Source organism: Rhinopithecus roxellana, chromosome 12, assembly GCF_007565055.1.
Source record: "Rhinopithecus roxellana isolate Shanxi Qingling chromosome 12, ASM756505v1, whole genome shotgun sequence".
NCBI lineage: Eukaryota > Metazoa > Chordata > Mammalia > Primates > Cercopithecidae > Rhinopithecus > Rhinopithecus roxellana.
In genome coordinates this window covers 17,698,027-17,724,558 of record NC_044560.1, presented here as the reverse complement: position 1 = coordinate 17,724,558, position 26,532 = coordinate 17,698,027, and the positions used below count along the sequence as shown (strand labels likewise).

At 47.6% G+C, this 26,532-nt stretch overlaps 1 protein-coding gene across 1 annotated transcript; it reads right to left on the bottom strand.

Moving 5' to 3' along the window:
• Positions 1-651: 651 nt before the first annotated feature.
• On the bottom strand, positions 652-26,161 carry TRNAU1AP (tRNA selenocysteine 1 associated protein 1). The gene is made up of 9 exons (XM_010380341.2): positions 25,962-26,161; positions 25,364-25,461; positions 18,036-18,135; positions 17,058-17,110; positions 14,439-14,570; positions 13,145-13,264; positions 9,245-9,407; positions 8,337-8,370; positions 652-935 (listed from the first exon to the last, which is right to left on the bottom strand). The coding sequence occupies exons 1-9, from the start codon at positions 25,986-25,988 to the stop codon at positions 799-801; spliced, it is 864 nt and encodes a 287-aa protein (XP_010378643.1). The 5' UTR covers positions 25,989-26,161; the 3' UTR covers positions 652-798.
• Positions 26,162-26,532: the final 371 nt, after the last annotated feature.

Below are 26,532 nucleotides of genomic sequence, written 5' to 3'. Positions count from 1 at the left end.
TACGATGAATGCTTTGCCTCAAGCAGTAAGCCCCCAAAATTGCTCTAGCACAAAACTAGAATCATACAGCTTTTATCATAAGTCCCAGAGGGGCCAGCAAGTATGGGTGCTTCCCCATTCTCCAAAGTTCATATGGAGGAGCTGCCTTCTCCCATATCTTAACTTTCTGAGCTGCTTATCTCCCATATTGATCCTAAAGTGATCCAGCCAGGCCTTGTATATGCAGATGCTGAATATACAAAAAAAGATGAAAATAAGATGAAACCCATTCTTGTGAGCATTCTTAGGTCAACTGGCCTGCTCTATCACCCCACCACATCCTACCTCCTAGGGGTATGCTCTGCCCCTGCTTACAGTGCCCTACCTAGCTGCCAGACTCTAAAGTTAGAACAGCAGGTACTATAAATACTCCAGAGAGCCTTGATTTACATACCTGAGAAACTTGATTTACATAACTGAGAAACCGATAACCCAGCCTTTAGTGTGTGGATCATCCCAAGCTGCTCATCCCAGTTTTGGGTAACCCCAAACTGTCCTGTGTCCAGGAGTGGATAACTGGCTGGACAAAGGATTCCTGTGAAGGAAAGCAATTTGAACTTTAAAAGTTGTTCCCGTGGTCTTCAAACTCAAACGGTCAAATGAATGCAGCAGTGTTGTAGAAATACTCATGATCTCCAGAAACAGTCATTAAAATCTTACAAATCATATTTCCAAAAAGGTTTCACATTTCTTTTTTTTTTTTAAAAGGAGTCTCTAATCTCCCTCACACAGTGCAGCCTGGCTAGTCCTTTGGCCTGGCTACATCATGGCAGGAATCTCTGAAGACACTGTGTCCAGGGGCTGCCAGTGACAGTCCATCAGAGCGTCATACAGCTCCTCACTCTGTTCCATGAACTCTTTGTTGGCCTCAGTCACATCCAGCTGTGGCATGGGGTCTGGAAAGAAAACAAGGATGGGGTCAGGGAAATCTAGAGACAGCTGCAAGGGATATGGTTCAGTTCCCTTCTCCCAGAACTCTGATCTATGGTAAGGTCCCTGTCCTGCCAGTTTCTTTTAGGAAGTGAAACCACTGCCTTGCAGGGTTCTGGGGAAAATGAAAATAGGATAACGTATTTAGAGGATGGAAAAATGGCAGCTGTTAGCCTACATCTATTAAAAGCTACACGTGTGTCTCTAGCCATCATGTATCCTAGATATTCTAGAGGTCTGCTCCTCACTTCAAATGTGGGTTTAGAAGGTCTGATCAAAGTTATTAAGTCCAGAGCATCATCATCTTGGCCGGGCACAATGGCTCATGCCTGTAATCCCAGCACTTTGGGAGGCCGAGGCAGGCGGATCACAAGGTCGAGATCGAGGCCATCCTGGCCAACATGGTGAAACCCCGTCTCTATTAAAAATATAAAAATTAGCTGGGCGTGGTGGCAGGCACCTGTAGTCCCAGCTACTTGGGAGGCTGAGGCAGGAGAATTGCTTGAACCCAAGAGGCAGAGGTTGCAGTGAGCTGAGATCATGCCATTGCACTCCAGCCTGGGAGACAGAGCAAGATGCTGTCTCAAAAACAAAAAAAATTAGCTGGGCATGGTGACCTCTGTCTCTAGTGCCAGCTACTAGGGAGGCTGAGGCAGGAGGATCACTTAAACCTAGGAGGTTGAGCTGGGCACTGTGGCTCATGCCTGTAATCCCAGCACTTTGGGAGGCCAAGGTGGGCGGACCACCTGAGGTCGGAAGTTCAAGACCAGCCTGACCAACATAGAAACCCCATCTTTATGAGGTTAGAAAAATAGAAATAGAAAATTAGCTGGGCATGGTGGCGCATGCCAGCTACTCGGGAGGCTGAGGCAGAAGAATCGCTTGAACCCAGGAGGTGGAGGTTGCAGTGAGCTGACATCGCACCACTGCACTCCAGCCTGGGCAACAAGAGTCAGACTCCGTCTCAAAAAAAAAAAATCGTAAGATTTAAGCTCCAAGCATTTATAGAGGCTCCAGACAGCAACTGTAAAAAGGCAGACCATCTCCCGCCTGGTGACTACACTCAGTGCAGGTAACAGCTTACGGGAACAGATCAGTGAAGGGCTTAGTCAAGGGCAGGCATTTGTGTGTGGCTCAAGTCGATGGATACACAAACAATAAAGCATTCTGCCTCACTCTGAAGACAGAGCCTGGAAGACAGCCTATTGAAGCCAAGGGGTAGATGAAGAAGGGTAACAATCCAGTCTGTGCCCTCCTGACCGGGCAGTTATTAGGTTCAATGGGAGTCTTTAATAATGCAGTGGTAGAGCATAAAGTCCAGGGAGAAGGTGGACTGCAGGGATTCTAAGCGCCCCTCCACCTCCTGCTGCTATGTTGCACTTTGCAACTATGTTGAGCTTTTTGTTTTTGTATTTTTGGGGGGATGCAGCATTGCTCTGTCGCCCAGGCATGTGCAGCCTTGTAAACACTGCTCACTGCAGTCTCAACCTCTCAACTCCCGGGGCTCAAGGGATCCTGCCACCTCAGCCTCCTGAATAGCTGGGACTACAGGTGTGTGCTACCATGCCAGGTAATTTTTTGTACTTTTTGTAGAGATGGGGTCTCACTGTGTTGCCCAGGCTGGTCTCAAACTCTGAGGCTCAAGAGATCCTCCCGCCTCAGATTCCCAAAGCTATGTTGATCTTGAGTAAGAACTAATTTCTTTATGTCAGCTTTCTAGTCTACAAGACCAGGATAACTGTGGTATTTACTTCTAGATTGTTCTGAAGATTAAATGACTTAATATATGTAAAGTACTTAGAACAGTGACTTGCACATAAAGCCTCAATATCTATTAGCTACTATTACTGATAACTGTTTTTGACTCAGTATTATTTTCTGTCTAATGGGAACTGGAATGGCATGTATCCATCCTGATAGCTGAGAGGTAGCAGTGCATGGCATAAAATACATTGGCTATATAGACCAGGCATGGTGGCTCACGCCTGTAATCCCAGCACTTTGGGAGGCTGAGGCGGGTGGATCGCTTGAGGTCAGAAGTTCAAGACCAGCCTGACCAACATGGTGAAACTGTCTCTACTAAAAATACAAAATTACCTGGGCATGGTGGCACACGCCTATAATCCCAGCTACTTGGGAGGCTGAGGCAGGAGAATTTCTTGAACCCAGGAGGCGGGAGATTGCAGCGAGCTGAGATTGTGCCATTGCACTCCAGCCTGGGCAACAAGGACAAAACTCTGTCTCAAAAAAAAAAAAAAAAGGGTCTGGCACGATGGTTCGCACCTGTAATCCCAGCACTGGGAGGCAGAGGTGGGTGGATCACGAGGTCAAAAGATCGAAACCATCCTGGCCAACATGGTGAAACCCCGTCTCTACTAAAAATACAAAAATTAGCTGGGCATGGTGGCACGCACCTGTAGTCCCAGCAATTCAGGAGGATGAGGCAGGGGAATCACCTGAACCTGCGAGGCGGAGGTTGCAGTGGGTCGAGATTATGCCACTACTCTCCAGCCTGGTGACACAGCGAGACTCCATCTCAAGAAAAAGAAAAAAAAAAAGGATGAAAAAGAGATTGGAAAATTCTAAGGACTTATATATGGATATTATAATGAGGCTACTTATCTCTAGAAAGAAGGCAGTGTCTCCCAGGGGCAAACAACTAGAGACTTGAGTATAAAAAGACCGGACTGTCCCTCAGCAGATCACTTGGGCTTTCCGGGCCACTAGTTCCCCATCTGTGAAGTGGAGCTCCTATGTCCTTCCCAGCCCACCCCACAAGGTCACTACAGTTGGCATCACATGAGAGGACACAAGAAAGTGCTTTAGAACTAGACAAGCTTGTTCACGGATTAAAAGGGACCTGTTTCCTTTAACGAACATTTTCTTGACAGAAAACATTTTCCCTATGACTTTCTCTTGAAGAATAATCCTCAAAATAGATTTCAAACTTTGAGTCTTTTTGTACCTCAAAAAAACTTTTGACTAGGCGCAGTGGCCCATGCCTATAATCCCAGCACTTTGGAAGGCCGAGGTGGGCAGATCACTTGAAATCAGGAGTTCAAGACCAGCCTGGGCAACATGGTGAAACCCTGCCTCTACAAAAAAATAGAAAAAAATAGCCAGGCATGGTGGGGCACAACTGTAGTCACAGCTCATTGAAGCCTCAACCTCCTGGGCTCAAGCAATCCTCCTGCCTCAGCCTCCCCCAAGTAGCTGGAACCACAGGCGTGTGCCACCATGCTTGGCTTTCAGTTTTACTTTCCTTTTTCTTCTGTGAAACTCAGTGAAAATTATAAATACTTGGCTGGGCACGTGGCTTATGCCTGTAATCAAAGCAATTTGGGAGGCAGGAGGATCACCTGAGGTCAGGAGTTCAAGACCAGCCTGGCCAACATGTTGAAACCCCATCTCTACTAAAAATACAAAAATTAGACAGGTGTGGTGGTGCGTGCCTGTAATCCCAGCTACTCAGGAGACTGAGGCAGGAGAATCACTTCAACCTGGGAGGTGGAGGTTGCAGTGAGCTGAGATTGGAGACTGTACCACTGTACTCCAGCCTGGGTGACAGAGCAAGACTCTGTCTCCCCCCAGAAAAGAGATGGGGTCTCTCGCTATGTTGCCCAGGCTGGTCTCAAAGTTCTAGGATTAAGCCATCCTCCGACCCACTTTGGCATTCCAAAGACCTTACAGGCTTTAGCCACTGTGCCTAGCCAGTAAACAATTCTTTTTGTTTGTTTGTTTTGAGACAGAGTTTCACTCTTGTCACCCAGGCTGGAGTGCAATGGAGCATTCGTGGCTCACCGAAACCCCCACCTCCCGGGTTCAAACGAGTCTCCTGCTTCATCCTCCCAAGGAGCTGGAATTACAGGCATAAGCCACCATGCCTGGCTAATTTTTTTTTTTTTTCAGACAGAGTCTCACTTTGTTGCCCAGGCTGGAGTGCGGTGGCGCGATCTCTGCTCAAAGCAAGCTCAGCCTCCCAGGTTCATGCCATTCTCCTGCCTCAGCCTCCTGAGTAGCTGGGACTATAGGCACCCGCCATCATGCCAGGCTAATTTTATGTATTTTTAGTAGAGACGGGGTTTCACCATGTTAGCCAGGATGGTCTCGATCTCCTGACCTTGTGATCCACCCACCTTGGCCTCCCAAAACGGTGGGATTACAGGCGTGAGCCACATTGCCCAGCCATGCCTGGCTAATTTTGTATTCTTAATAGAGACTGGGTTTCACAGTGTTAGCCAGGGTGGTCTCAAACTCCTGACTTCAGGTGATTTGCCCACTTCAACTTCCCAAAGTGCTGGAATTATAGGCATAAGCCACTGTACTTGGCCCAATAAATTTTTTTTTTTTGCAGAGATGGAGTCTCGCTCTGTCACCAGGCTGGAGTGCAGTAACACCATCTCAGCTCACTGCAACCTCCGCCTCCTGGGTTCAAGCAATTCCCCTGCCTCATCCTCCTGAGTAGCTGGGACTACAGCTGTGCATGCACCACCACGCCCAGCTAATTTTTGTATATATATATATATATATATATTTTTTTTTTTTTTTGAGACGGAGTCTTGCTCTATCGCCTAGGCTGGAGTACAGTGGTACGATCTCGACTCACTGCAACTTCCACCTCACAGGTTCAAGCAATTCTTCTGCCTCAGCCTCCCGAGGAGCTGGGATTATAGGTGCGCAACACCACGGTTGGCTAATTTTTTTTTTCTTCTTTTTTTTTTTTTGAGACGGAGTCTCTCTTTTTTTTGAGACAGAGTCTCGTTCTGTCGCCCAGGCTGGAGCGCAGTGGCCGGATCTCAGCTCACTGCAAGCTCCGCCTCCCGGGTTTACGCCATTCTCCTGCCTCAGCCTCCCGAGTAGCTGGGACTACAGGCGCCCGCCACCTCACCCGGCTAGTTTTTTGTATTTTTTTTTAGTAGAGACGGGGTTTCACGGTGTTAGCCAGGATGGTCTCGATCTCCTGACCTCGTGATCCACCCGTCTCGGCCTCCCAAAGTGCTGGGATTACAGGCTTGAGCCACCGCGCCCGGCACGGCTGGCTAATTTTTTTACTTTTAGTAGGGACAGAATTTCACCATGTTGGCCATGCTGGTCTAGAACTCCTGACCGGCCGGGCGCGGTGGCTCAAGCCTGTAATCCCAGCACTTTGGGAGGCCGAGACGGGCGGATCACGAGGTCAGGAGATCGAGACCATCCTGGCTAACATGGTGAAACCCCATCTCTACTAAAAATACAAAAAAAACTAGCCGGGCGACCTGGCGGGCGCCTGTAGTCCCAGCTACTCGGGAGGCTGAGGCAGGAGAATGGCGTGAACCCGGGAGGCGGAGCTTGCAGTGAGCTGAGATCCGGCCACTGCACTCCAGCCTGGGCGGCAGAGCGAGACTCCGTCTCAAAAAAAAAAAAAAAAAAAAAAAAAAAAAAGAACTCCTGACCTTAGGTGATCCGCCTGCTGCAGCTTCCCAAAGTGCTGGGAGTACAGGGGTGAGCCACTGTGCCTGGCAATTTTTGTATTTTTAGTAGAGATGGGGTTTCACCATGTTGGCCAGGATGATCTCGATCTCTTGACCTCATGATCCACCCTCCTTGACCTCCCAAAGTGCTGGGATTACAGGGGTGAGCCACCGCAAAAGGCCTAAATTTTTTTCTGAGATGGAGTCTCACTCTGTCACCCAGGCTGGAGTGCAGTGGTGCCATCTCGGCTCACTGTAAGCTCCACCTCCTGGATTCACGCCATTCTCCTGCCTCAGCCTCCCAAGTAGCTGGGACTACAGGCACCCACCACCACGCCTGGTTAATTTTTTTCATTTTTAGTAGAGACGTTTAGGGTTAGATAGGATGGTCTCGATCTCCTGACCTCGTGATCTGCCCACCTCGGCCTCCCAAAGTGCTGGGATTACAAGTGTGAGCCATTGCACCTGGCCTGGGCCTAAATATTTTTAATTAAAAAATTAATAGGGCTGGGTGCAGTGGCTAACGCCTGTAATCCCAGGGAGGCCGAGATGGGTGGATCATGAGGTCAGGAGTTCGAGACCATCCTGGCTTAACACAGTGAAACCCCGTCTCCACTAAAATACAAAATATTATCTGGGCATGGTGGCGGGCGCCTGTAGTCCCAGCTACTTGGGAGGCTGAGGCAGGAGAATGGCATGAACCCAGGAGGCGGAGCTTGCAGTGAGCCGAGATTGCGCCACTACACTCCAGCCTGGGTGACAGTGCGAAGACCCCAACTCAAAAAAAAATAAAAATAAAAATAATAAGGGGCTGGGGGCAGTGGCTCATGCCTGTAATCCCAGCACTTTGGGAGGCCGAGGCAGGCAGATCACAAGGTCAAGAGTTTGAGACCAGCCTGGCCAAGATGGTGAAACCCTGTCTCTACTAAGAATACAAAAATTAGCTGGGCATGGTGGCATACGACTGAAATCCCAGCTCCTTGGAAGGCTGAGGCAGGAGAATCACCTGAACCCGGGAGGCGGAGGTTGCAGTGAGCCAAGATCGTGCCACTGCACTCCAGCCTGGGTGACAGAGCAAGACTCTGTCTTAAAAAAAAATAAAGAAAAAATTAATAATGGCTATTACTATGTTGCAGGATATGAGGAGATTTTCAATTTCATTATACTTTACTATATTTTCCAAATTTTCCATGCTAACTATGACTTAAAAATCAGGAAAATATGTCATTTAAAATATACTGAAAAACAGAAAAAAAAAATAAAAGAAAAAAAGAGTTTTACAAACAGTCAAATAAATAAAAGGTAACAGTATTATCGGCCAGGTGCAGTGGATTACGCCTGCAATCCCAGCACTTTGGGAGGCTGAGGTGGGCGGATCACCTAAGGTTGAGAGTTTGAGACCGGCCAAGCCAACATGGAGAAACTCCATCTCTACTAAAACTACAAAAAAATTAGCCAGGCATGGTGGTGCATGCCTGTAATCCCAGCTACTTGGGAGGCTGAGGCAGGAGAATCGCTTGAACCTGGGAGGTGGAGGTTGCAGTGGGCTGAGATCGCGCCATTGCACTCCAGCCTGGGCAACAAGAGCGAAACTCCATCTCAAAAAAAAGAAAAAAAAAAAAGGTAACAATATTATCGTTAGAGGCCCACATACTACCAGGATAGAATGCCACATGTCAAGGGGGTGATGGGCTCTCCTGGAGCTGCCTGTCCCAGGGTCTCTGGGATCTACACTCACACCTCTAGGTAACACTCGACACATCTTACCATAATTACATATTCATCTGGCTCTCTAACCAGAATGTAAGTTCTTCCAGAGCAGAATTTATCTTGTCTTCCCTCTAGCTGAGAGCACAGTGCCAGCCAGAGCAGTCACCTGATAATGGCTGACAGAGTAAGGAACGCATGAACTCTTACCTTCCAATGCATCATCTCCAACTTCTTCATATGTCTGCAAGAGACCAGAGATGTGGGTTAGGGGGATGGTGAAATCCTGGTCCAGGACCACAATGGCTTATTTATTTTATTTTATTTTTATTTTTTTGAGGTGGAGTCTAGCTCTGTCGCCCAGACTGGAGTGCAGTGGTGTGATCTTGGCTGACTGCAACATCTGCATCCCAGTGGCTAATGATTCTCCTGCCTCTGCCTCCTGAGTAGCTGGGATTATGGGCCCCTGCCACTATGCTCAGCTAATTTTTGTATTTTTGGTAGAAACAGGGTGTCACCATGTTGGGCAGGCTGGTTTTGAACTCCTGACCTCAGGTGATCCACCTGCGGCGGCCTCTCAAAGTGCTACTAGGATTACAGGTGTAAGCCACTATGCCCGACCCACAATGGCTTATTTTAACAAGAGGAACTGGACTGCTTCAACTTTCCCTATTTTTCTGAAGCCCAAGCCCGTGTCCTGTCCTTACCAATCCCATCTTAGAGAATCCCCTGTTTCTGGCTGGGCGTGGTGGCTCAAGCCTGTAATCCCAGCACTTTGGGAGCACTCACGGGCGGATCATGAGGTCAGGAGATCGAGACCATCCTGGCTAACACAGTGAAACCCCGTCTCTACTAAAAAAATACAAAAAACTAGCCGGACGAGGTGGCGGGCGCCTGTAGTCCCAGCTACTGGGGAGGCTGAGGCAGGAGAATGGCATGAACCCGGGAGGTGGAGTTCGCAGTGTGCCAAGATCCAGCCACTGCACTCCAGCCTGGGCGACAGAGCGAGACTCTGCCTCAAAAAAAAAAAAAAAAAAAAAAAAAAAAAAAAAAAAAATCACCTGTTTCTAGAGGAGAAACACAACCCAAGGGGACCAGTCTTGTCAAATCATGGTTACCTGCATGGTGCTCTGGGTATAGCCATACTGGGGGTAACTGTAGCTATAGCTGCCTGTGTTCTGGTCATAGCCCCACTGAGCATAGTAGTTCTGGTACTGCTGATAATACTGGTTGTAGCTGTAACTGTACATCTGACTATATTCCACTGGCTTTACACGGCTCCTTAAATGAAGACACAAACAAAAATAAACGTAAGCAAACATTTCCATAACACTGCCTATGTGGCCAGAGACTATTTTAGGTGCTTTATACTGATTAACCTTTTTTTTTTTTTTTTGAGACAGAGTCTTGCTCTGTCGCCCAGGCTGGAGTGCAGTCGCGTGATCTCGGCTCACTGCAACCTCTGCTTCCCGTGTTCAAGTGATTCTCCTGCCTCAGCCTCCTGAGTAGCTGGGATTACAGGTATGTGCCACCATGCCTGGCTAATTTTCTATATTTTTAGTAGAGACAGGGTTTCACCATGTTAGCCAGGCTGGTCTCGATCTCCTGACCTCGTGATCTGTCCTCCTCAGCCTCCCAAAGTGCTGGGAGCCTGGCTGCCAATTAACACTTTTAATCCTAAAAACAACCATATGCAATAAGTGTATCAATATTCCTATTTTACAGATGAGGAAACTGAGGAATAGAGAGGTTAAGTAATTCGTCCAAAGTCACACAGCTAATATGAGAGTATGGCTCCAGGGACCATGCTTGTAATACAGGAGGTTTTAATGGATAGGTTTGTCTCTCTTACCAAACTTTATCAGGACTGGCAAAAGGATATCCTGTTTAAAAAAAAAAAGGGGCCGGGCGCGGTGGCTCAAGCCTGTAATCCCAGCACTTTGGGAGGCCGAGGCGGGCGGATCACGAGGTCAGGAGATCGAGACCATCCTGGCTAACACGGTGAAACCCCGTCTCTACTAAAAAAATACAAAAAACTAGCCGGGCAAGGTGGCGGGCGCCTGTAGTCCCAGCTACTCGGGAGGCTGAGGCAGGAGAATGGCGTAAACCCGGGAGGCGGAGTTTGCAGTGAGCTGAGATCTGGCCACTGCACTCCAGCCTGGGTGACAGAGCGAGACTCCTTCTCAAAAAAACAAACAAACAAACAAACAAACAAACAAACAAACAAAAAGGGCTGGGCACGGTGGCTCATGCCTGTAATCCCAACACTTTGGAAGGAGGAGGCAGGTGGATCACCTGAGGTCAGGAGTTCAAGACCAGCCTGGACAACATGGTAAAACCCCATCTCTACTAAAAATACAAAAAATTAGCTGGGTGTGGTGGCACGCCTGTAATCCCAGCTACTTGTGAGGCTGAGGCAGGAGAATCGCTTGAACCTGGGAGACAGAGGTTGCACTGAGCCTAGACTACGCCACTGGACTCCAGTCTGCGCAATAAAAGTGAAACTGTTTCAAAAAAAAAAAAGAAAAGAAAAGAAATGATGGGCTGATGTGGTAGCTCACGCCTGTAATCCCAGACACTTGGAAGGCTAAGGCAGGAGAATCGCTTGATCCTGGGAGGCCCAGCTAATTTTTGTACTTTTAGTAGAGACGGGGTTTCACCATGTTGGTCAGGGTGGTCTTGAACTCCTGGCCTCAAGTGATCCACCCAAGTCAGCCTCCCAAAGTGCTGGGATTACAGGCGTGAGCAACGGCGCTCCTTTTATTTTTATTATTTATTTATTTATTTATTTTTGAGACGGAGTGTCACTCTGTCGCCCAGGCTAGAGTGCAGTGGAGTGATCTCGGTTCACTGCAAGCTCCTCCTCCTGGGTTCACACCATTCTCCTGCCTCAGCCTCCTGAGCAGCTGGGACTACAGGAGCCCACCACCATGCCCGGATAATTTTTTTGTGTATATTTTTAGTAGAGATGGGGTTTCACCACGTTAGCCAGGATGGTCTCAATCTCCTGACCTCATGATCCGCCCGCCTCAGCCTCCCAAAGTGCTGGATTACAGGCGTGAGCCACCACACCTGGCCTTTTATTTTGTTTTTTTAGAGACAGGGTCTCACTCTGTTGCTTGGGCTGGAGTGCAGTGGAGTGATCATAGCTCACTGTAACCTTGAACTCCTAGGCTCAATCAATTCTCCCACTTCAGCCACAGAGCAGCTGGGACTACAGGAGCACACCAAGCACAGCTAATTTAATGTTTTTATATAGTAATTTACAACAAATAACATTTTTGGGGGAAGTCACTAAGCCTGATCTTCAATGTATTAAACACAGTTAAACCATAAAGAACCCCTAAATCATTGCTTTAAAAAACATGGCCATTTGGCTGCACACAGTGGCTCACGCCTGTATTCCCAGCACTTTGGGAGGCTCGGGTGGGCGGGTAGCTCGGACTACAGGCGCCCGCCACCACACCCAGCTAATTTTTTGCATTTTTAGTAGAGATGGGGTTTCACTGTGTTAGCCAGGATGGTCTCGATCTCCTGACCTCATGATCCGCCCAGCTTGGCCTCCCAAAGTGCTGGGATTACAGGCATGAGCCACCACACCCAGCTAATTCAACTACTCTTAGGGTAGAGTTTGGTTCAGCGTTTCTCAGCCCTGGATCTATTGACATGGAGGGGTGGGAGGCTGTCCTATGAATTGCAGGATGTTTAACAGCATCCTTGGCCGATACCCACTAGGTGCCATTATGAGTACATCCTTGGTTGTGATAACCAAAAATGTCTCCAGATGTTGTCAATGTCCCCTGGGAGGCAAAATCACTCCAGCTGAGAATCATTAATTTGGCTAAAGGATAAAAGATCTGGCTGGGCACAGTGGCTTACAACTGCAATCCCAATACTTTGGGAGACCAAGGTGGGCAGATTACTTGAGCCCAGGAATTTGAGACCAGCCTGGGCAACAAAGCAAGACCCTATCTCTACAAAAAATACAAAAATTTGCCAAGCATGGTGGTGTGCACCTATAGTACCAGATAATCAGAGGGCTGAGATGGGAGGATCACCTGAGCCTGGGGAGGTCGAGGCTGCAGTGAGCCATGATCTCCAGCCTGGGTGACTTTGAGGCCCTGTCTCAGGGAAAAAACAAACAAAAAATCCTACTCAGAGAAAAGTTCAGAGTTGTAAGGGAAAAAGATTTTCTACCTAGCATGACAGGTATAATAGTGAAGTATATAATGTTCTATAGAGTGTCTGGAATATTTTTCTTTTTTATTTGAGATGGAGTCTTCCTCTGTCGCCCAGGCTAGAGTGCACTGACGCCATCTCGGCTCACTGCAACCTCCGCCAGCCAGGTTCAAGCGATTCTCCTGCCTCAGCCTCCTGAATCTTTGGGACTACAGGCTTGCACCACCATGCCCGGCTAATTTTTGTATTTTTAGTAGAGATGAGGTTTTGCCATGTTGGCCAGGCTGGTCTCGAACTCCTGACCTCAGGTGATCTGCCCACCTCAGCCTCCCAAAGTGCTGGGGTTACAGGCGTGAGCCACTGCGCCTGGCCGAGTGTCTGGAATACTAATTCTTATCCATTCCCACAGCATGGAACACTCACAAGAGGGTTGCAGTTTCATTAATATAAATAAGGCTAAAACCAGAAGTGATTTTTTTCCCTTTGCTCAAATATTATTAATTCTATGAATAAGTTCCCAACAGTGGGACTCCTGGGCAAAGAGCAAGGACATCAGGTATGGACAGCCAAACAGCTTTTCCAATGCTGTCACCAGTATGTCTGAATGCATCAGCCTTTCCAAATCATACTCCATCCCCAACTATAAGTTTCTGCAGGAGTGGGGCTAGTTCAACTCCAGCACCCACGGCCCGGCAAACAGCAGGCATTCAGTACTTGTGACTTGAATTGAACCCCCTTCAGCCTCCCATCCAGCGTATGGATGCCTTGATTCTCAGCAAACAAAAGAGGAGTGTCTGGCGGGGAGTCTAGAGTCTCTCTACCTTCCCTGCAGGACTCACGCTTTAGGGATTGCCACGCTCAGCCGCACAGGCTTAGACCCCAGTCCCACTGCTCCCTGGCACTCCGTCAGGGCTCGCTTCTGCTCCAGTTCATCTGTGAATTTCACAAAACCATAACCCCTGCATGAAAAAAATAAACAATTTAGATCACAAATGTGATTAAAGTCTAAGAATGGACACATGAAAAAGAAGTAAAGATAAGAAGGTGGGCAGGAATGTAGAAAGGAAAAGAGGCTGAGGAGAGAGTCCATTAAACTAGAGGAAGAAAGGAGAGTCCCATCAACGAGTGGGTGTCCACATAGTGTCAAGATTCAAGTACAGACGATTCTAAGATCTACAGGAACTCCCACATTCAGTTCACCACCCTCCTTGCCACCTTCACCCCTGGGGAACATTCCCAAACAGGAGCTTCCCTGACACCCTGCTGGAAAGTAGCTAATAGAAGAAAATTCAGCAAATATTTACAGTCTGCCCTCTATGCCAGGCACTGCGCTAGACACAGGATGCAGCAGTCACAGAAAGACAACGTTCCTGCTCTCCTGAGCTCTAATTCTAGCACGGGGATAAATTAATGCAAGCTAACATTTAATAAATATTTATTGTACTAGCACTGTGCTGAGCATTTTCTTTTTTTTTTTTTTTGAGATGGAGTTTTGCTCATGTTTCCCAGGCTGGAGTGCAGAGGCATAACCTTGGCTCATTGTAACCTCTGCCTTTCAGGTTCAAGCAATTATCCTACCTCAGCCTCCCAACTAGCTGGGACTACAGGCATACACCGCTACACCTGGCTAATTTTTTGTATTTTAATAGAGACGGCGTTTCACCGTGTTGCCCGGGTTGGTCTCAAACTCCTAAGCTCATGCAATCCGCCCACCTCAGCCTCTCAAAGTGTTAGGATTACAGGCATAAGCCACCACGCCCAGCCTGAAGTGGAACACTTCTAACTACACTGAAAGGCTCAGTAACAATAACAAGCAAAACAGCAAACACCTATAAAGCATTTCAAATGTTGACTTATTTATATTATATCCTTTAATCCTTACATCAACCCTACCAGCAGCTGTTATTAATCAGTTCCATTTTACAGATGGGACTGTAAGGGTCACGGAGCCTCAATTCTACCATACTGGCATTCTCCCTCACCAGTATTGGAACTGGGATTTGAACCAGGCAGTTTGGCTCCAAAGCTTGTGGTCTTAACCGCCGTGCTGCATGGCCTTTCTAAAACATCTCCACTCAGGAGAGAAATGCTGAAACTAACACAGTCAAGCATCAGTAACAGGTAAGGCCTTACTTAGACACGCCTGTCTGGTCCAAAACCACCTTGCCTCCCCGACAGGAGGGGTAGACTTTGACGAAGAATTCATACAGCATGCCATCATCCACGTCTGGGGTCAGGTCCCCCACAAAGAGGGAATACTCAGGGCTGAGGAGAGAAAACAAGAAGATTCAGAGGCAAAGACCAAAACCTCTGCTCTGAAGAGCTCTTTTGCATATTCCAGGTAAACCTCTCCCAGGCCCCTTAAGGAACACATTTGATAGGTCTACTGAACCAGGCCCTACTTTGTTTCATTAGAGCAGTTCTGGCAGAAGAGTTATAGAAATAGTCCCTGCCCCAAATCCCTCACCCACTCCACAGAACTTGTCTGAATTCAAGTATTACGTGAGTGCAACCGCCGCGTCCAGCTGACCTTTGTTATTATCTTATTTCAATTATCTTATTTCAAGTATGATACATATTCCTTATACAGTAAGAATACACAAGGCCGGGCGCGGCAGCTCATGCCTGTAATCCCAGCACTTTGGGAGACCAAGGCAGGTGGATCACAAGGTCAGGAGTTCAAAATCAGCCTGGCCAAGATGGTGAAACCCCGTCTCTACTAAAAATACAAAAATTAGCTGGGCGCAGTGGCAGGCGCCTGTAATCCCAGCTACTCGGGAGGCTGAGGCAGGAGAATTGCTTGAACCTGGGCGACAGAGGTTTCAGTGAGCCAAGATTGTGCCACTGCACTCCAGCCTGGGCGACAGAGTGAGACTCCATCTCAAAAAAAAAAAAAAGAGGGCCGGGCACGGTGGCTCAAGCCTGTAATCCCAGCACTTTGGGAGGCCGAGATGGGTGGATCACGAGGTCAGGAGATCGAGACCATCCTGGCTAACACTGTGAAACCTCGTCTCTACTAAAAATACAAAAACTAGCCAGACGAGGTGGCGGGCGCCTGTAGTCCCAGCTACTCGGGAGGCTGAGGCAGGAGAATGGCATAAATCCAGGAGGTGGAGCTTGCAGTGAGCTGAGATCCGGCCACTGCACTCCAGCCTGGGTGACAGAGCGAGACTCCGCCTCAAAAAAAAAAAAAAAAAAGAATACACGAAAGCACAGGCCAGGCGCAATGGCTCACGCCTGTAATCCCAGCACTTTGGGAGGCTGAGGTGGGCAGATCACAAGGTCAGGAGATCGACACCATCCTGGCTAACACGGTGAAACCCCGTCTCTACTAAAAATACAAAAAATTTAGCCGGGCATGGTGGCGGGAGCCTGTAGTCCCAGTTACTCGGGAGGCTGAGGCAGCAGAATGGCGTGAACCCGGGAGGCGGAGCTTGCAGTGAGCCGAGATAGCGCCACTGCACTCCAGCCTGGGCGACAGAGCGAGACTACGTCTCAAAAAAAAAAAAAAAAAAAAAAATTAGCCAGGCGTGGTGGCGGGCACCTGTGGTCCCAGCTACTTGGGAGGCTGAGGCAGGAGAATGGCATGAACCCGGGGCGGGGAGTGTAGCTTGCAGTGAGTGGACGTCACGCCACTGCACTCCAGCCTGGGCAACAGAGCAAGACTCTGTCTCAAAAAAAAAAAAAAAAGAATACACAAAGACACAAAGAAAAACAAAATTGCTATAACCCAACCACTTGAAGGCACTCACGATAAATGCTTTGATATGTATACTTTTATCTTCTTTTCTTATGGCTTTTCTTCTAAAATGTTCATAAATACGATCCATCGTATTTTGTTTCTAGTATTTTTTTTCACTTTCAACATATTGCCAACATCTTTACATGTCAGTATACTCCAACATGACTTGTTAGTGGATATACAGCATCCTAACTAATGACCATAATTTAATCGCTTCCCTACTATTAGGTTATTTGGGTTTTCCCCAACTTTAGTCATTATACGCAATACTTCAATGAACACATCTGAAGCTAATCTTTGCACACATCCATGAATAAATCCTGAGAAGTTGAATTATAGGGTTAATGCATCTAAATGTTTTTTAAGCTTTTGGTACAGTTTTAATGCTTTCAAATGGCAACCTGAAATTCCAATCAATTTATGTTGCTGTAACAGGTCAATTCATTGGGTTTCTTTTTTGAGACAGGTTCTCACTCTGTTGCCCAGGCTGGAGTGCAGTGGCACGATCATGGCTCATGGTAGCCTTGATCATTGTAGCCCTCTCTGGGCTCATGTGATCCTCCTGCCTCAGCCTTCTGAGTAGCTGGGACTACAGGTGCATGCCACCATGCTCAGCTAATATTTGTATTTTCTTGTAGGGACGGGGTTTTGCCACATTGCCCAGGCTATTCTTGAACTCCCAGGCTCAGGCAATCAGCCTGTTTTGGCCTCCCACAGTGCTGGGATTACAGGTATTAGCCACTGAACCTGGTTAACAGGGCATTTCTTATTGAATAAAACTTCAATACTGTGAGGAGTAGCAGGGTGGGAAGCCAGGGGTAGGGACCAAATACAGAAAAGCCAGGGCCTTGCATGAAGCACACCAGGAAGGTCCACCAGCGAGGAAGGGAGAAGGGCGTTGTCCTTCAGGAGGGGACCAAGTGCAGGCAAACCCGCTCCCCTCCTCCTGTATGGCAGTGATGGGCACAGTGACACATCTTACGTCTGTCTAGACATGACTTTGTACCTACCTGTTATCTGGTTGTTTCCCATAAGTGGCATAGTTCAGTTTAAAACGTTTCGCCTGGAAGTTTAAAAACAAAGAAACTAAAACAGAGAAAGGTGTTTCAAGAGTTGAACGATATTTGAAAAAAACTGAAATAAATTACCTTGGCCAAAACATCTCCCCCTCTCTAAGCCTCAGCTTTTTCTCCTGTATAAAATGAGGGGGTTGCACGGATGACCGCTAAGGGCACTGCCAGCTCCATGGTTCTATGAGCCCAGGTGTGCCAGCTGGTGCAGCTGTAAGCTAAGTAACTGTGGGAAGAGCAGAATGCAACTCTCTTGAAATGTGTCCTTGCTGCTGCCAGCCTATCCTAGTTCCTCAATCAGGCAAGAGGTCTATAGTTTCAAGTCTTCTGTTATGGGAGGCAGCAATGCAGAATGGAAAGGCATGGATTTGGGAGGCAACCAATCTTCAGTCTGAATCCTGGCTCTGCCATTTACTACCTGTGTTGCCTTGGGCAAGTTATATCAATTCCCTGAGCTTCAGTTTCCTGGGCCTATAAAGATAACAATGCCTACTGTACAGGGTTGTTATAGGATTAAATAAAAAAAGTATACAGTAGAAGGCCGGGCGCGGTGGCTCAAGCCTGTAATCCCAGCACTTTGGGAGGCCGAGGCGGGCGGATCACAAGGTCAGGAGATCGAGACCATCCTGGCTAACATGGTGAAACCCCGTCTCTACTAAAAATTACAAAAAACTAGCCGGGCGAGGTGACGGGCGCCTGTAGTCTCAGCTACTTGGGAGGCTGAGGCAGGAGAATGGCGTAAACCCGGGAGGCGGAGCTTGCAGTCAGCTGAGATCCGGCCACTGCACTCCAGCCTGGGCGACAGAGCGAGACTCCGTCTCAGAAAAAAAAAAAAAAAGTATACAGTAGAGATTCAATAGATGGTAGTAAGCAATGACAATAATAATGGCAACATCATCATTATCTAAATGTTCTTACAGGTGTGGCTCCTGGAAGGGGTTTCCCATTAATTTTATGCAAACACTTCTCAGCAGTGGCCAAATCTGCGAATTCTACAAAGCAGTAGCCAGCTGGGATCCTGGAAAAAAAGCAAACAGAGAAAGAAAATGGTTAAAGATAAAATGGCTCAAGATGAGGCCAGGCGCGATGGCTCACACCTATAATCCCAACAGTTTGGGAGGCCGAGGCAGGCAGATCACTCAAGGTCGGGAGTTCAAGACCAGCCTGGCCAACATGCTGAAACCCATCTCTGCTAAAAATACAAAAATTAGCTGGGCATGGTGGCGTATACCTGTAGTCCCAGTTTACTCAGGAGGCTGAGGCAGGAGAATTGCTGTAACCCTGGAGGTGGAGGTTGCAGTGAGCCGAGATCATGCCACACTGCTCCAGCCTGAGCAACAGGCTGGTTTGAGACTTGAAAAAAAAAAAAAAAAAAAAACCGGCTCAAGATGGGTCTTAGCCTTAAAGGGAGAAAGAAACGGTTTTCTAATCTGAGTCAACACTGTTTTTGTTCCCTGCCATACCCCAGCTCAGACCTAATTTACAAACGTGAATATAAGGATTGCCCATCTGGGCCAGTCCAAGATTCCATCATCTTTATTTATTTATTTATGAGACAGATAATCAGCTCGATCTCAGCTCACGATAACCTCAGCCTCTCAGGTTCAAGCAATTATCCTCATGAATACTTGAAATTACAGGTACCCACCACCATGCCTGGCTAATTTTTGTATTTTTAGTAGAGATGGGATTTTGTCATGTTGGCCAGGCTGATCTTGAACTCCTGACCTCAGGGGATCCACCCACTTCAGCCTCCCAAAGTGCTGGGATTATAGGCTTGAGCCAAGGCACCTGGCCCCAGACTCATTTAGTAAACATTTATTTATGCATTTTATCATGTGTGAATACTCTTGCCAAAATTGTATTATGCAATCCCATCAAGCCTTTAGATCTAATAACCAGTTTCCAGGAAATTTTAGGGACAGACTATGCAAAACACCACAAGTAAACAAATGAATCCAGAAAGTATGATCTTTTTTTTTTTTTCTTCCTGAGACCGAGTTTCACTCTTGTTGCCCAGGCTGGAGTGCAATGACGCAATCTTGGCTCACTGTGACATCCGACTCCTGGGTTCAAGAGATTCTCCTGTCTCCACCTCCCAGGTTCAAGTGATTCTCCTGCCTCAGCCTCCCGAGTAGCTGGGATTACAGGCATGCACCACCATGCCCAGCTAATTTTGTATTTTTAGTAGAGGTGGGATTTCTCCACGTTGGTCAGGCTGGTATTGAACTCCCAACCTCAGGTGATCCGCCCACCTCAGCCTCCCAAAGTTCTGGGATTACAGGAGTGAGACACCGCACTCAGCCTCGGAATGTAGCATCTTATAAAGACAACTAGCCTTACCTCCTTAAAAAGTTAAGCAGTATGAAGAAAGAAAGAGGTTGGCTTTTGTACATTAAAAGAGATTCAGAAGAACTAAATGCAATGCAGGTTCCTTGACTGAATTATAATTCACTAAAAAAATATTGTGGGGACAATTATAAAAATTTAAATGTAGACTTGCTATTATATGGTATTAGAGAATCACTGATAATTTTGTTAGTGTAATATAATCATTGTGGTTACGTAAGAAAATGTCCAGTTTCTGGCAAGATCGCGGAGATACTTAGCAGTGAAGGGACACAATGCGCTCTATCGCCCAGGCTGGAGTGTAGGGGCACAATATTGGCTCACTGCAACCTCCATCTCCTGGGTGCAGGCGATCCTCCTCCCTCAGCCTCCTGAGTAGCTGGGACTATAGGCACCCACCACCACGCCTAGCTAATTTTTGGATTTTCAGTAGAGATGGGGTTTTACCATGTTGGCCAGGATGGTCTTGAATTCCTGACCTCAGGTGATCCACAAACCTCGGCCTCCCAAAGCACTGGAATTGTAGGCGTGAGCCACCATTCCCAGCCTGCAATTTACTTTCATATGGCTCAGGAAAAGAAATTATCAGGCAGGCGCGGTGGCTCATGCCTGTAATCTCAGCACTTTGGAAGGCTGAGGCAGGCGGATCACAAGGTCAGGAGATCAAGACCATCCTGGCTAACATGGTGAAACGCCATCAGTACTGAAAAATACAAAAAAAAAAATTAGCCAGGCGTGGTGGTGGGCACCTGTAGTCCCAGTTACTCATGAGGCTAAGGCAGGAGAATGGCGTGAACCCGGGAGGCAGAGCTTGCAGTGAGCCAGATTGCACCACTGCACTGCACTCCAGCCAGAGCGAGACTCCATCTCCAAAATAAAAAAAAAAAAGAAAGAAATTATCTAGCAAATATAGATAAATGTTTATTTTTTCTTTTATCTTTTTTTTTTTTTGAGACAGAGTCTCAAAAAAACCCGATAGACTGTACCTAACCAGGGGGTGTCTGTGAGATTCTGAGCATTTTATCTTTGAAAGAGTCACTAAGAGATATAAGTAAGAGAATATGACAACCGAAGAGATTTATACTGAAAAATGTCACATTTTTCTTAACATCACCCTATAAAGCTATCACCAATAAAAAGATGAGCCTGGGCAAGATGGGAAAACACCACCTCTACAAAAAATACAAAAATTAGCTGGGTATGGGTGGAGTGCACCTGTAGTCCCAGCTACTTGCATGGGTGAGGCAGGAGAATTGCCTGAGCCCAGAAGGTTGAGGCTGTGGTTAGCCTTGTTCACACAACTGCACTCCAGCCTTGGCGACAAAGTGATACCTTGTAAAAACAAAACAAAACCAACAAACAAAAGAAAACCAAATCACATAGCTGGTATGTGCCAAAGTATAGAACTGAATTCAGGACAGTCTGACTATTTATTTAAGAGACAAGGTCAGGCCGGGCACAGTGGCTCACACCTGTAATCCCAGCACTTTGGGAGGCCGAGGCGGGCAGATCACAAGGTCAGAAGATCGAGACCATCCTGGCCAACATGGTGAAACCCCTCCTCTACTGAAAATACGAAAATTGGCCAGACTCGGTGGCTCACGCCTATAATCCCAGCACTTTGGGAGGCGGAGGCGGGCGGATTGACTGAGTTTAGGAGTTTGAGACCAACCTGGGCAACACGATGAAACCCCATCTCTACTAAAAATACAAAAAAAAAGTAGTCAGGCATGGTGCTATGTGCTGTAGTCCCAGCTACTTGGGAGCCTGAGGCATGAGAATTGCTTGAACCCGGGAGGCAGAGGTTGCAGTGAGCCGAGATCGTACCACTGCACTCTAGCCTGGGTGACACAGCGAGACTGTGTCTCAAAAACAAAAAAAAACACAAAAATTAGCTGGGTGTGATGGTGTGTGCCTGTAATCCCAGCTACTCAGGAGGCTGAGGCACAAGAGTCACTTGAACCTGGAGGCAGAGATAACAGTGAGCCGAGATCATGCCACTGCACTCCAGCCTGGCAACAGAGCAAGACTTCATCTCAAAAAATAAATAAATAAATGAACTAGCCAGGCAGGCCTGGCACGGTGTCTCACGCATGTAATTCCAACACTTTGGGAGGCCAAGGCGGGTGGGTCACGAGGTCAGGAGTTCTGACCAACATGGTGACAAAAAAAAAAATTAGCCAGGCATAGTGGCGCGTGCCTGTAATCCCAGCTACGCGGGAGGCTGAGGCAGGAGAACTGCTTGAATTTGGGGAGGTGGAGGTTGCAGTGAGCTGAAATCTTGCCACTACACTCCAGCCTGGGCGATAGAGCGAGACTCGTCTCAAAAGAAAAAAAAAAAAAGACAAAAATTAGGTGGGTATTGGCCAGGTGCAGTGGCTCATGCCTGTAATCCCAGCACTTTGGGAGGCCAAGGAGGGCAGATCACAAGGTCAACAGATCAAGACTATCCTGGCCAATGCTGTGAAACCCCATCTCTACTAAAAACACAAAAATGAGCTGGGCGTGGTGGCACGTGCGTGTAGTCCTAGCTACTCAGGAGGCTGAGGCAGGAGAATGGCTTGAACTCGAGAGGTGAAGATTGCAGTGAGCTGAGATTGCACCACTGCACTCCTGCCTGGTGACGGACACTGTCTCAAAATAAAACACCAAGATTAGAGAAAAGGATAAAAGACCCAAGAAAAATTAATATATAATATAGCCTGGGTGACAAGAGCAAAACTCCATCTCAAAGTAAAAAAAAAAACCAAAAAACAAAAAAGAAACATGTAAGAAACAAGAGTTCTAAATCTTATTTCAATAGAGTAAGGCTGGTCCCAGTGGCTCATGCCTGTAATTCAGCAATTTGGGAGGCCAAGGCAGACAGATCAACTGAGGTTAGGAGTTCGAGGCTAGCCTGGCCAACATGGCGAAACCCCATCTACACTAAAAATAGAAAAAATTAGGCCAGGCGGCAGTGGCTCATGCCTGTAATCCCAGCACTTTGGGAGGCCGAGGCAGGTGGAGATCAGGAGATTGAGACCATCCTGGCTAACACGGTGAAATCCCATCTCTACTAAAAATACAAAAAATTAGCTGGATGTGGTGGCACACGCCTGTAGTCCCAGCTACTCAGGAGGCTAAGGCAGGAGAATCACTTGAACCTGGGAGGCAGAGGTTGCAGAGAGCTGAGATCGCACCACTGCACTCCTGCCTGGGCGACACAGCAAGACTCTGTCTCAAAAAAAAAGAGCCAGGCGTGGTGGCAGGCACTTGTAATTCCCAGCTACTGGACAGTCTCAGACAGGAGAATGGCTTGAACCCAGGAGGCAAAGGTGGCAGTGAGCCAAGATTGTGCCACTGCACTCCAGCCTGGGCGACAGAGCGAGACTACGCCTCAGAAAAAAAAAAAAAAAAAAAAAAAGATTAAAATGTGAGAATCTATGCCAGTGTTTTATTTATTTATTTATTTTTGTGACAAAGTTTCCCTCTGTCGCCCAGGCTAGAGCGCAGTGGCACGATCTCAGCTCACTGCAACCTCTGCCTCTTGGGTTCAAACGATTCTCCTGCCTCAGCCTCCCAAGTAGCTGGAACTACAGGTGTGTGTCACCACACCTGGCTAATTTTTGTATTTCTTTTAGTAGAGACGGGATTTCACCATGTTGTCCAGGCTGGTCTCAAATTTCTGACCTCAAGTGATCTGCCCGCTTCAGCCTCCCAAAGTGCTGGGATTACAGGTATGAGCCACCGTGCCCAGCCTATGCCAGTGTTTTAAAAAGTAGAAAGTGTTACAGAGGGGGAGGGGGGAGGGATGGAATTGGGAATTATACCTGATATAAATGACGAGTTGATGGGTGCAGCACACCAACATGGCACAAGTATACATATGTAACAAACCTGCATGTTGTGCACATGTACCCTAGAACTTAAAAAGTATAATTAAAAAATAATAATAATAACAATAAAAAAAAGAAAGTGTTACAGAATGAATTTTCATACCAGTAGCTGATTATCTGGGGTTTTCTGCTTAGAAGAGCAAGAAGAGAAATATTTAGGTGGGCATGATTTACCAGTCAGAAAAATCTTTTCCTAGGTAATGGGGTTCTGAATACACAAAGTATCTTTCAAATGTCTCATCTCTACTTTTAAACCATTTGATGTTTTAGCAAGCCACATGTAGCAGAGTACCTAGAAAAGAGTGGCTGCTCAATAAACACTAACAAATGGATAATTCCCTAAGGAAAACTAAGACCTCAAAGAGAAAGAAGAAAATGGAGGCAATAGAGCACCACTATCTGAAAATATTGTGTATTTGGTTTTGTTTACTTATTTACTGTCTCATTCCCCACTAGAATGTAGTAAACTCCATCAGCAGGGGCTATATCTGGATTATTTCAGCCAGGAATCTAGAACAGTAGCACATTGTAGTATCTCCGCAAACAATTTTTTTTTTTGAGACGGAGTTTCGCTCTTATTGCCGAGACTGCAGTGCAATGGCGCGATCTCAGTTCACTGCAACCTCCGCCTCCCAGGTTCAAGCGATTCTCCTGCCTCAGCCTCCCAAGTAGCTGGGATTACAGGCATGCATCACCATGCCCGGCTAATTTTTTTATTTTTAGTAGAGATGGGGTTTCTCCATGTTGGTCAGACTGGTCTCGAACTCCTGACTTCAGGTGATCTGCCCTTCTCGCCTCCCAAACTGCTGGGATTACAGGTGTGAGGCACCGCGCCCGGCCTCCACAATTTTTTAAATGAATGACATAAGAGTTAAGGGCCCTCATGAGCTTTCAGGATAGACTCAAATTCAAGTCCTGACTTGTTATTTATTATAATTTTTTTTTTTTTTTTTTGAGATGGAGTCTCGTTCTGTCACCCAGGCTGGAGTGCAGTGGCGCAATCTCAGTTCACTACAAGCTCCACCTCCCGGGTTCAAGCGATTCTCCTGACTCAGCCTCCCAAGTAGCTGGGATTATAGGCACCTGCCACCATGCCTGGCTAACTTTTTGTATTTTTAGTAGAGACAGGGTTTCACCGTGTTAGCCAGGATGGTCTCGATCTCCTGACCTCGTGATCTGCCTGCCTCAGCTTCCCAAAGTGCTGGGATTACAGGTGTGAGCCACCGCGCCAGGCTTTATTGTAACTCTTAATTAAGCCTCTTCATAATAGTACGTACTTACCTCAGAAGTGTCTGAGGTTTTAAGAAGATAATAAATGTAAAGTGCTTATTACTCAGCAGATCGTAATCTGACTATACTTACTGAGCATATGCTATATGCCAGACACTGTCCTAATGATGAATGTGAATTAACTCATTTAATCCTCACCATAACTCTAGGAGATATGTGCTGTTATTATTTCCATTTTTATACTCAAAGCGAATGAGACAGAGCAGTTAAGTAACTTACCCAAGATCATACAGTAGAAATAGTTTTCAAACCCAGTCTCGCTTGAGTCCTGCCTTTGGTTTTTTTTTTTTTTGACAGAGTTTTCCTCTTCTTGCCCAGGCTGGAGTACAGTGGCACAATCTCGGCTCACTGCAACCTCCGCCTCCCTTGTTCAAGCGATTCTCATGCCTCAGCCTCCCCAGTACCTGGGATTACAGGTGCCTGCCACCATACCCAGCTAATTTTTGTATTTTTAGTAGAGACAGGGTTTCACCATGTTGGCCAGGCTGGTCTCAAACTCCTGACCTCGGCCTCCCAAAGTGCTGGGATTACGGTGTGACCCACCATGCCTGGCAAGTCCTGCCCTTAAGCTACATGCTATCCTTCCACTCATTAGGACCTCAAAATGTTAGCCGTTATAATTTTACAGTGACTATCACTAGGGTTAGTGAGAAGCCATGACTACGATGTTTACATTCTCATACATGACAGCTGCAACGAGATGTATTAAGAGAGACCTCAGATGAGACTTACCCAGTGAGGCGGTTTCGGATAATTTTGACGCTCATTACCGTCTCCCCCATGGTGGCAAAGGCTCTGGAGATGAAGTTCTCATCCATGTAGGGTTCCAGCTGCGTAAAAACAAGAGCGCAGCGGCTCAGGCTGGCAGCCGGGCTTCCCACTCCGGGTTCCAGAGCCCCTCTGCGTCAGCCCAGGGCTGGCTACGCGCCGCTGCGGGAGCGAGGGGCGAGGTTCGCCTCCGCTGAGCGGCCTGAACCCCAGCTCCTTTGGTTTAAGCTTGCCCCCCTTTAGGGAGCCTACCCTTGGACCTAGAAACCCCACTCCTCCGGTCCTAGAACAGCGCGCCTCAGTCCTTCGATTCCTCCCATTCTATGTCCCCAAAGCACCACCTTTCCCTCCCACGAACCCAGGTGGGGCCCCAGGACCCCTAGTCTCACGGACTCAGCTTTTTCACTTAGATGCTGGAATCCGCTTCTGTGTCACCAAAAAGAACCCCATCACACGTCTCCCCTTTTTGGGATCCCAAGTCCCCTCCTCCTCAGACACTTCCTCCCTCGCGAAACCAAGACGCTTCCTCGTCCTCAGACCCCGGACTACTACCCTCACTCACGTCGCCCATCCACAGGCTGGCCGCCATGCCCGCGCACCCGGGTGGGGCTTTGCGGGAGGGGCTCTGCGGGCGGGGCTCAAAGGCCCGCGCGGGCGCCAATGCTGGGGGCAGAGACCGCTACAGAGCATGCGCCTCCGACGCCTTCTGCGCAGGCTCCAGAGCTCAGCGGCCAGGGTCCGGCCGGGTGTTCAGCTCCGAGTTTTTCCTGCAACCAGCTGAGCGCGGGGCTTCCGGATCGCGGTGGGCGGAGTTCAGGTTGGAATGGGGCGGGCCAGATACCACCTTGCCCAGGCGGCTGGGTTACCTGGGTTTATTTCTGACTTTGTATATTTAGAAAACAAACAAAACCACACACACACAAACACACACACACATACACTCTCTTCTGACTTTATATAGAAAAAACCACACACACACATATAATTACAACATTAATATATGCTCGTTAGGGCCGGGCACGGTGGCTCACGCCTGTAATCTCACCACTTTAGGAGGCCGAGGCGGGCGGATCACGAGGTCTAGAGATCCAGACTATCCTGGCCAACAGGGGGAAACCCCGTCTCTACTAAAA

Excerpts from the sequence above, each read along its gene's own strand:
- TRNAU1AP (XM_010380341.2), bottom strand. The coding sequence starts at position 25,988 with ATGGCGGCCAGCCTGTGGATGGGCGAC. Across the intron at positions 9,408-13,144 it reads AGCGTGGCAATCCCTAAAGC|GAGCCGTGTAAAGCCAGTGG; the intron begins GTGAGTCCTGCA and ends TCTTCATTTAAG. Across the intron at positions 8,371-9,244 it reads ATACCCAGAGCACCATGCAG|ACATATGAAGAAGTTGGAGA; the intron begins GTAACCATGATT and ends GGTCTCTTGCAG.